This window comes from Berghia stephanieae, chromosome 1 (genome assembly GCF_034508935.2).
Source record: "Berghia stephanieae isolate SIO BIC M18660-M18661 chromosome 1, UCSD_Bste_1.3, whole genome shotgun sequence".
Taxonomy (NCBI): domain Eukaryota; kingdom Metazoa; phylum Mollusca; class Gastropoda; order Nudibranchia; family Aeolidiidae; genus Berghia; species Berghia stephanieae.
The window spans coordinates 128,953,122-128,963,932 of record NC_088360.1 but is presented as its reverse complement, the minus strand read 5'-3'; the positions used below and the strand labels follow the sequence as shown (position 1 = coordinate 128,963,932).

Below are 10,811 nucleotides of genomic sequence, written 5' to 3'. Positions count from 1 at the left end.
GGTAATTGTTCTGTTTGTGTTTAGGGATTTTATGGCGCTTGAAACACTATCAGGTCATTGCAGCGCCAGTAAAAAGAAAGATGATAGAGAAAAGTTGTAGATCTGAAGTTAAAAACACCAAAGAAAAAGGAAAATAAATGATAGTGGTTCACTAGGGAATAGAAGATTCCATGAGCAATCCATTTTGATGTGTCTATTTTTACATTACCCAAAAGTCCCATCCAGGAACAAGGAAAGGGTCCCGCTATGAAGGAAACACTAAATGTTTACAAAGTACAATTTACAGTACAGTATTCAAAACTAATAGCCATGATAGTACATAACAGAGAGATGATTGACAAGGGGACAAAAAAATCTTTCAAAAAAGGTACCATACATTTGACTGTCTCCTACCTAGCAAAGGACCCTCACCAGGAACAGGAATAATCTGAGCAATCTCAATCCAGAAAAAAGACAGAGGGCAATATGGAAAGGGAAAACAGATAAAGTACATAGATACCAACAAGTCTTCCCTTGGAATAGGTCCTCATCAGAACTTATGGGGGAAATTTTAGTTTAAAAAAGAGAAAAAACAAGTACAAAAAGTAAAAATAAACCCCTTTTGTGTCTCAAATGGCACAAAACAAAACAATACTTTTTACAGATTTTTACACCCAAGCTTGTTCCCAAAGATCACCCCTTTCGCATTGAATGTACAAGTTAATGTCATTAAATAAAATGTTGTATTACAAAACATTGGGATGAATACAAAAACCAAATGAAGGTAGCATGACAAATGTGATTTATTTTACAAGAAAAGGGAAAATGAACACAAAGCATTGCATAACTGTACGGAAAATATCAAACCTCAGTTGCAGTTTGAACCTCGGATGACACAAATCGTATTTGGACACTCATACATTCACACATGCACACACACACACACACACTCAAATGCACATGCATTCCTACACAACCACTCACCCTCTCACGGACCTCCCAACAAGGGATTTTTGGGAACAAAAACACAGATTTTTCATCCCAAACATAGATAAAAGGAAAATTAAAGGAAAAGTAGTAAAATTGTTCTTACCAAAACAAGGAATAAAACATATCTAAAATATACGCTCAAAACATACAAAGTCACACAAATCAGACATTGAGAAAAACCAAACATTAACAAAACTCATCTTTGTGGACATGTGACATAGTACCCTTGAAGAATCGCTCGTATATTCGTAGATTGAAAATTAGCACTATTTCCTTGAAATTATTTTCAAGACCTGCTTCTGCTGGAAAAATGGATTTGCGTTATTTCAAAAATAGGCCTAAAAGGGATACATTCAACAGATAATTTGTTGAATATTCACTTAAACGAGTAATTATCTTATAATTCATAGTAAAGATTTGACTAATAATCTATATTGGCGTATTTCATGTGAAATTAAACTCTTACTTAGAATACTTAGATAAACTACAAGTAGCATCACCATTTTCACCAATAATACATGTACTATTAGTGACATTGAGTCTACTGAAGTTCAACACAGTATTCTATACTTTCTTGTTTTTGTCCTCGAGTAATGATAACTGTAATGATAATTGTATTTTATCTTCTTATATTATACTGAACAATAAGCCTCCTTTCTGCCGTTGCATTGCAGTCAATTTGAAAAAAAAACAAGGTTCTTTGAGCCAATACTATTGAACAGTAACACTGTAGAGTAGAAAATCTAATTCTGATACTAATCTAGTCTACAATCTGTATCCTCTACCACAACGTAGTTTTAGAAATATCTTAGTATAAGACCATCAAATTCAAACAGAAATGTAACAATTCTGAAAAATCAGATTTTACATGGACATGTTGACAGGTCTGATAACCTAACGCAATTACAGTTTTGATTTAATAGTGTTACAGGCCCTTTCCCTGACAATTTTTCATTGGTTTTTATGTATTTCCATTACAATAATGAGACCATAACAATTTGGGTCACAGGCCTGCAAATTAGTCCATGCCAATATGAAGTAATGAACCTATGATAATAACACGGTCAGTCAACAATTTCAAACATATTATTCAATATGATCTTCAGTTGTACAGACTGGTAGCAATCGAATCGAGTTATGCAAAAAAAAAAAAACCCAGTAAAAATAGAAATATTCCTCCAAATTCATTTCTTTTAGTAGCCTTTCTTGGAATCACGCCACATAGTGAACAAGAAAAGATAATTACAAATTCACTAGCCAAGCCCCCTTTACTTCCTGACAAGCCCCCTTCACCCAAAGACATGTTATTAGTGAGATTCATGGACTAATGGTTTGATTGCAAAAATTCGAGACCATTTTTTTCCCCAGACCCCGTTAATAATAAATATCATTTTCCACATATAATCCGGGAATCAACTCAATTCTGGGATGCCGGGATTTTGGCTTGATCCGGGACAATCCTGGTTTTCTGTGATGTCCGCTCTCATCGATTTATATTTTAAATCATCATAATCATATGACAATCCAAACACAAACTTTGCATTCAAACTTATCATCTATTCTAAGAAATTCAACTGTTCAAATCATTACTGTAACTATTGTTACATTGAAAGTAACCAACATTGCATTGTACAACAAAAACAACCATTCTCGTATAATCATGTAAAACATAATAAAAACAATCAGCATATCAAATCATTGAGAATATCATAAACCCCCCCTTCCTCTTCCTGGTTTATTGCCACCTCCACCACCACGACCTCCTCCACGACCACCACGACCTCCAGGTTGGAAAGCTCCTGGAAAAAGGAAAAAGACAAGACAAAACAAATGAGATAAACATCAAATTGAAATCCATCCAAATTTGAAAAGAGAGGTGTAGCAATAACTTCAATAAGATTTTGGTTTGGTTTTAAAAATCTCATCCAGGGGCATCTCGGAGGTAGCGAATTGACTCCTCAAGATAAATTCCACAATGGGGACGAATAAAGGAGGATTTAAATTTTTTAAAATTAATCTATTTTATCTTTTTCAACAACAGGTTTTAAACACCTAATAAATTCTGGTCAAATTAATTCAGAGACAAAATTTTTCACAATCTCAATCACTAAAACACTAATAATAATACCCATATACTAGCGTTCTACCATTCACTAGACAAAGCAAAACGAATGTGTAAATCACAAGAAGTCCTTATGGTAATGGGGGACCTAAATGCTAAGATTGGCAGAGGCAGAGATGGTGACATAATCGGACCACATGGACTCGGAGACAGAAATGAACGAGGAAACATCTGGGCAGATTGGTGTAGAACAAATAAATTAATGATTTCAAACACCTGGTTTCAACAACACCCAAGAAGAACCTGGACATGGCAATCACCAGGGGACAGAGCAAGGAACCAGATAGACTTTATAGCAGTATCATCAAGATTCAGAAATGGCATATTAAATTGCAAAACCTACCCAGGCGCCGATGTAGACAGTGACCATGTCCCAGTTGTTTGTACAGTAAGGATAAAGTTTAAAGCTATTCAGAGAACAGCTGGTAGAATAAAGAGGGATTACAGGTTATGCAAAGACAATGGCATACAAACAAAAATGAGAGAAGAATTTGAAAATGCACTCATGATACAAAGTCAAAGTGATCCTGATAACGAAAAATGTGAAAAACAATTTGATATATTCCAAAAGTGTGTCAAAGCAACTGCAGAAAAGCATTTACCAATAGCTCAAATAAACAGCAAAAAGGAATGGATGACAAATGAAATTCTAAACCTATTTGAAGAAAGACGAAAATGCAACAGAGGGTCTGCAGAATACCAAACATTGAACAACCACATTAAATCCAAATGCATCGAGGCACACGAGAACTATCTAGACTGGAAATGCTGCGAAATTGAAAGAGAATACAAACCCAACCCCCAACAAGCTCACCAAAGAATAAAAGAACTATCAGGGAAAAGGAAAAGCAAAGCAGCAGGAAGTTGTATCCAAAACAAACAAGGGGAACTGCTATTTGAAGAACAACATATAGAAAGCCGATGGGTAGAATACATAGGCGAACTGTACAATGATCCAAATAGAAATGAACCACCACTGAAATTCAAAGAACCATTAAGCGGACCAAACATCACCAAAAGTGAAATTGAACATGCCATGGAACGAATGAGGGATGGTAAAGCAACAGGCCCTGATGAAATATCTGTAGAGGTATTAAAAAGCCTAGGAGATCTAGCAATTGATGAACTTCACATATTATTCAACAATATATACAACACTGGGAAAATTCCAGAAGATCTCTGTAACTCTATTTTCATAGCAATACCAAAGAAAGCAGGTGCAGTCAGATGCGAAAATTTTAGAACTATAAGTTTAATAAGCCACACCAACAAAATACTGTTGCGTATAATTATCAACAGGCTAAGGAATAAGATTAACCCCGAAATCACAGAAGAACAATATGGATTCCAACCTGACAGAGGGACAAGGAACGCAATATACCTCCTCCGTGTTTTAAGTGAAAGAGCTATACAGGTTCAGACCCCACTATACCTCTGTTTTGTCGACTACAAAAAAGCTTTTGATAGAGTACGCTACGAAGAAATACTAAAACAACTGCACTCCATTGGCGCTGATGAGAAAGACCTCAGACTCATGCAAACATTATACTACACCCAGCAGGCATCTATCAAAATCGGAAACTCTACAGGAAATTCCATTCCTATTAAGAAAGGAGTCCGTCAAGGGTGTGTTGCCTCACCAGATCTGTTTAATCTATACCAAGAAACAATCATGAGGGGCATAACTAACATGGAGGGAATAAAAGTAGGAGGTCACAACATAAATAATATAAGATACGCAGACGATACGGTACTCATTGCAACATCAGAAATCCAACTTCAAAAGATTGTTGACAAAGTGCTAGTAGATAGTGAAGCCAAGGGAATGGAAGTGAATATCACCAAAACGGAATGCATGGTAATACAGAAAAACCCCGAAAACAACAACACCTGCAATATAACGATTCACGGCGAGCAACTTACCAACGTAGAAAGTTTTAAATACCTAGGTTCAATAGTGACAACAGATGGAAGATGTAACCGAGACATACGAGCAAGAATAACTCAAGCCAAACAGGCCTTCATGGACCTCGGAAACATTTTGAAAAACAAACAGATGTCGTTCGGGATTAGATTCCGAGTCTTGAAGTGCTACGTGTGGCCAATCTTGTTATACGGATGCGAAAGCTGGACTACAAATGCAGAAACACAAAAGAACATTGAAGCTTTTGAAATGTGGTGTTTGAGAAGGATGCAGAGAATATCGTATACTGCACACAAAACGAACGAAGAAGTGCTAAAACAAACATACCAACAAAGGAAACTAATGCCCTTAATAGCGGATCGACAACTATCCTTTTTCGGACACATAGTAAGGAAAGATAAGAATGAATACTTGGCAAGTTGTGGAAAAATACCTGGTAAACGCGCCCGGGGGAGACAAAGAAAAACACTCATAGACCAACTGAAGGGCTTCACCAACCTAACAATCCAAGAGATGTTTGAAAAAGCAAGAGACATGGAGGAATGGAGAGAGATAATTCATGCAGTATCCGAAGCCTGGACCAGGCATGGAACCTAGAAGAAGAATACTAGCGTTCTGTGATCATTAATCCAACTACAATTTTATAATTATGGAAAAGCTCAATTTCATCTAGTCAATCAGCTAAAAATTAAACAAATTGTAGGATAGCAGACACCCCTTTTTACAGTTTTCCTCCCAAGACTGGGAGCCCGAAAGTAAACTAGATACAATAAACATGTCATTAAACCATACCTCTCCCTCTGCCCCTCTGGCCTCCTCCTCTTCCACTTCTGAATTCTCCTCTTCCCTTGGACTTTTGTATGACTTCCTCTTTCACCATATCAATGACCTCATCTGGAATTCGTAGATATTTGATGGTGCTGCCTCGGATGTAACACTCCGGCATTCTCCAAAAACGATCTCCATCCTGTCAACAGAAATATCAACTCTTGAAACCAAACTTTGGCTGTACACAGACCTGTAAATGGCAGCTGCCAAACTGTGAATTTTTTTTTTTTCAGGGAATGTAGAGCACCAATGTTTTTCGTCAATATGTTTACTTAAAGTTCAAACTCATGATTAAAAAAAAGGTAGATTGAGTTCGTGAGCACTGGAAGGCAGTCCGTCTAGGAGAGAGAGACTCTGATTTCAAACTTGGATGGAGCTCATTAGTATTGGAAAACAATCGGATAGAAAACCTGAAAGAAAAGATCCCTAGTGCCCCACAGCCTTGTGGGTAAGTCTTGGTTGACCAAAGGCTAAGGAAGCAAATCCTAAAAGAAAAGCAGGACAAAGACGGAGCTGCTCAGCCAAAGGGCTCAAATAGCCCGGACAGGCGGAACTGCCGAACCCGAAACTGGAGCGTCACCCAATCATCCCCACAAACATGATATTGTAATTTGATATTTGAAATAAACGTTTTCTAGAAATGTGACAAATTAGGGAACAGGTAATGGTGTAAGACGTATGTCTGAAATTTTGTGTATAAAACAGTGTCAGACAAAGTAGAAACAAAAATACAAGAAATAATCATCACAAAAATCAGCATGCCTTGAGACAGGCTGACTTTTGCTAAAAGCATAGAGATAGGGGATGGAAGGTCACTACAGGAGAGAACAGTTTAGTCTAACATGACTGAAGCCTATTCGTGTTTATCTAAATCAGACTTTGATTTGATTACTTGGCTTATATAAGGAAAATAATGGGACAGAGGAAAAATTTATATTCTCATTGAGATTATATCTCAAGCATTTTATTTTATCTTGACTCCCCAGTACCACTTTATACAATTTATTCAAAAAGATTTTCTTTTAAATTGATCAAAAATATGCAACGTTGATATGTATTCAATGAGTCAAAAACCATCACTTGTCACCAACTTACCCTTGAAGTACAAATCACTTCCCGCAAATTGATATTCATCCAGTTATCGCAGCTCACCAAATGTCCGTTGTAGGTTTCACCATTTTTCAACTCAACCAACTAAAAAGAAAACAAAGAAAATATAATGTAACTTGCTGTAATGACCACAAATTGCTGGCCAATAAAAACGAGGGTTAAGGGGGGAAAGGGAAAATAATAGGCCAACTGTTGGACAATTTCATTATATTGTAATCATCTCTAATACATCACGTTCTTGTTAATAGTATTAGCATATGGCTACATCTCCACACAGGAAGTCTCCAGCCAGTCTTTAAATTCTGCACCAAGGCTGAGGCCAGCCTTGAATCCTCCTGCCAATCTTGTCACAGGACAGTGCAGGACTATGTGGTCTGCTGCCTCTGGCATTCCCTGACAGTGGGGACAGTCAACTAACTCCCTGAGAACCCACCAATGCATGTTTGCAGCAGGCCTGTCAGTAGTCTGTTTGATGCAAACCACTGTTTTCCATTGCCATGCCTGAAGCCTGGTGTTACTTCTGTTGGGTCTTTGATTACCCCACTTCCCTTAGGCATGGTGTTTGTGCAATATTCCCTCCTCCAGGTTTCACCAATATCGAAATTAAGTTCTACTTTATATTACTTTAAGGTCAATATCCATATTCGTGAGCGTAGTGTGTACGTATAAGAAGAAAATAAAATTAAACTGGCAAAGTGATGGCAAATATTGGATGCCTCTTCTTCCTGAGGTAAAAAATAAAAAAAAAAAAAAAATTTCATCTGCTGTGTAATGCGGCATAAAACTTGAAACATATTATCGTGTTGCCATAGCTGCCAAGTTAAAATCTGGTTCACAGGAATTTCAGACACCACTCGAGGAATCTCAATGCCACAAAAGGAATTCCCACATTCCAAAAAAGGGAATTGAGGTGGTATTTGGCATTGTGTTTACATACATATCTTACAGTTCTAAATAGATAAACTAATTAGAATTAGAACTATACAACATGTAAATGCCAATGTAAATGCCAAGTACCATCCCAAAGCCCCTTTATTTCAAAGAAGTAAAGCTCCAAAACCTAATGGTGGTGGTTATGTAGTGGTGGTAGTGATGATGATACATGGGTAGTGGTTGTAATAGTATTGGTAGTGATGATAATGATGTGGTGGCGGTGGTGATTATAGTGGTAGAGGTAGTGATAATGTGGTGGTGGTGGTTGTAGTAGCTATGGTAATGATGTTGATGTGATGGTGGTTGTGTAGTAGTATTGGTAGTGATGATGAATGTGGTGGTGACGGTTGTAGTAGTAGTGATGTGATGTTGATCTGGTGGTTGTAGTAGTAGTAGTAGTAGTAGTAGTAGTAGTAGTAGAGATGATGGGGTGGTAGTGGTTATTGTAGGAATGATGATGATGTGGTGGTAGTTGTAGTCGCTGTGGTAGTGATGATTATATGGTAGTGGTAGTGGTCGCAGTAGTTGTGATTGTGAAGATGATGTGGTGATAGTGTTGTTGAAGTAATGCTAGTGATGATGATGTGGTGCTGGTGGTTGTAGTAATAATGTGGTGCTGATGGTTGTAGTATTATCTGTAGTGATGATGACATGGTGATGGTTGTAGTAGTTATGGTAGTGATGATGATATTGTGGTGGTGATGATGGTGGTTGCAGTAGTTGTTGTAGGGGGGGTTGTTGTAGTAACAGAGGTGGTGATGATGATGCTGTGGTGGTGGTAGTTGTAGTGATAGTGAAGATGATGTTGTAGTGGTAGTGTAGAAGTGGTAGTTATGATGATGTGGTGGTCGTGGTTATAGTAATAATGTGGTGGTCATGGTAGTCATGATGACGAGGTGGTGGTTGTTGTAGTAGTAGTGGTAATGAGTGTTTATGGCAAATAGTGTTAATGATGATGATGATGAGGTGGTGGTGGTTGTAGTAGTAATAGTGGTAGCAATGATATGGTGATGATGATTGCAGTAGTGGTGGTAGTGATGATGTGGTGGTATCCTTGGAATGTGACTTCACCGGAAGTTTACAAAATTTGCACATAACCCAAAATAGTTTGCTCCAGACCGGATTTTTTTCTGGTGGAACTGAGTGTTGGCATCACTGTGTTGGGAATAGTTAAAAATAAGAATTTAAGTTCAATTATAAGAGATGTAAAAATCACTGCAAATGTCAACACACACACACACACAAACTGATTGATACAAAATCCCAAGTCTTTTCTCAAGTTTCAAAAGAGATTTTTCACTCGCTTCAATTCATCCAGGGTAACAAATATCTGACTTTCTTAACATTAGAATTATCAAAATTAAAATAACATATCTCTATTTTTTTGCTCTCCTAGGGCAAACAATGACTAGTTTCACAGCCTAATATCAAATCAGATTGACAGACATGATTAAAAACTGGCCTTACCATTGGATGGTTGACTGCTGTCCGAAGTAGAGACAGAGGCAACTGAAAATACGAAAAGAACTTTTTGTTACTTTTTAAAAATCATCAAAAAAGTTGACAACAAACAGGAACTGACTATAAAACAATATGCGGTTTTTATCCTCAAAAGTGGGGTTGAAGGCGAGTTGTAATATAAAAGTGAGCGAGTGTATCAATTTACAATAGATGATGATGAAATTTTGCAGAATTTTATATTTCAATTAAATGTCTATCGATGTATCAAATTTAAATGTATTCATAATTGAAAAAATTATTATAATTCAAAAATTGATAAAAAATTTACTTCATTTAACTTTCTGAGAAATACAATCCAGAATTAAGAATGAAATACACCGTTAGAAGGCTTGTTTTGTATTTGTACCCTTTAAATGATACCAATATTAGCCACATAGGTTCACAAATAACGCCAAAACAGTGATGAAGAGCCAAAAACAAAGTTTTAAATTTTTTTTAACGAGTTTCACCTTACAGTACTAAATGACAATGAGCCTATCGGCGGCCACTGGACTGGAGTTATCAACGAAGTGCCTAATTGGGAGACCTTCCATAACCTACTACATCCCAACAAGTATTCTTGTTCTAGTACTAGTAGTAGGGGGTTTGGGGAGGGGGGAAACTTTTTTTTTTAGTCATAGTCTCCCCCCTCCCAAACCCCCTACGAGAAGTTCTTGTGCAGGGGGTTTGGGAGGGGGGCGACTTTAAAAAAAAAGTTTCCCCCCTCCCAAATCCCCTGCTAGAACAAGAATACTTGGGATGTAGTAGCTTATGGAAGGTCTCCCTTATTATTAGTTGAGGGAAAATTTGGGTTGTTTCCCTTAGACTTAGACCTAGCACGAGGATTATTCGGGAGGACTGCCAACGGGATTATATCGATGCATCATAGCAAACTATGTTTTAAACAGTTATTTGAAAACTGAATTTTCATGTTTTATATTTATAATAGTGAATAGTGCCTAGCCTCTAGCCTGAACTGACACTGACACTGAATCACTGAACTGCTGCTGGGCACCCAAGCCCAACTTGGGCCAAGGAAGTGAGTTTAATTTGATAAAGCCTACAATAACTGAAATCAGAAGAAGAAAAAATCGCAAGAAATGTGCCTCTGAAGAAAAAGTACATTACCATTGTTATAAGTAAGTTATTTGGACATGCAAGTGTCTCACTCTCACAAAAGCACACGATCAAAAAACGATTCGTGAGGAGAAATCTCTCTTGTAATTCGAGGTTGTTGAAGTGGAGGGTTGCCAGATTATTTTTCAACAAAATGCCAGGGGAAGACTCAAAAAATGCCAAAACACTCAAAAAGATGCCAAAGTCTGTTGACTCCCACCCCCACTAAGAAAACTACTCACTTTTGATAGACAATTTACTATCATATCCTGGTGGCTTGCGTGTTTTCTTTTCTTTTTCTTTTTTTTT

General features: G+C 37.2%; 1 protein-coding gene across 1 annotated transcript; it reads right to left on the bottom strand.

Annotated features, from left to right (window-relative positions):
* Positions 1–758: 758 nt before the first annotated feature.
* Positions 759–10,632, bottom strand: LOC144963136 (U6 snRNA-associated Sm-like protein LSm4). Its single transcript, XM_078896828.1, has 5 exons — positions 10,515–10,632; positions 9,354–9,395; positions 6,939–7,037; positions 5,808–5,982; positions 759–2,768 (listed from the first exon to the last, which is right to left on the bottom strand). Exons 1-5 carry the CDS (start codon positions 10,515–10,517, stop codon positions 2,677–2,679), a joined length of 411 nt encoding a protein of 136 aa, XP_078752954.1. The 5' UTR covers positions 10,518–10,632; the 3' UTR covers positions 759–2,676.
* Positions 10,633–10,811: the final 179 nt, after the last annotated feature.

What these genes read in the sequence shown, in the direction of transcription:
- LOC144963136 (XM_078896828.1), bottom strand. An exon ending in AAGTGATTTGTACTTCAAGG is followed by an intron (nt 5,983 to 6,938) that starts GTAAGTTGGTGA and finishes TTCTGTTGACAG; the next exon opens with GATGGAGATCGTTTTTGGAG. An exon ending in CCAGAGGGGCAGAGGGAGAG is followed by an intron (nt 2,769 to 5,807) that starts GTATGGTTTAAT and finishes TCCTTTTTCCAG; the next exon opens with GAGCTTTCCAACCTGGAGGT.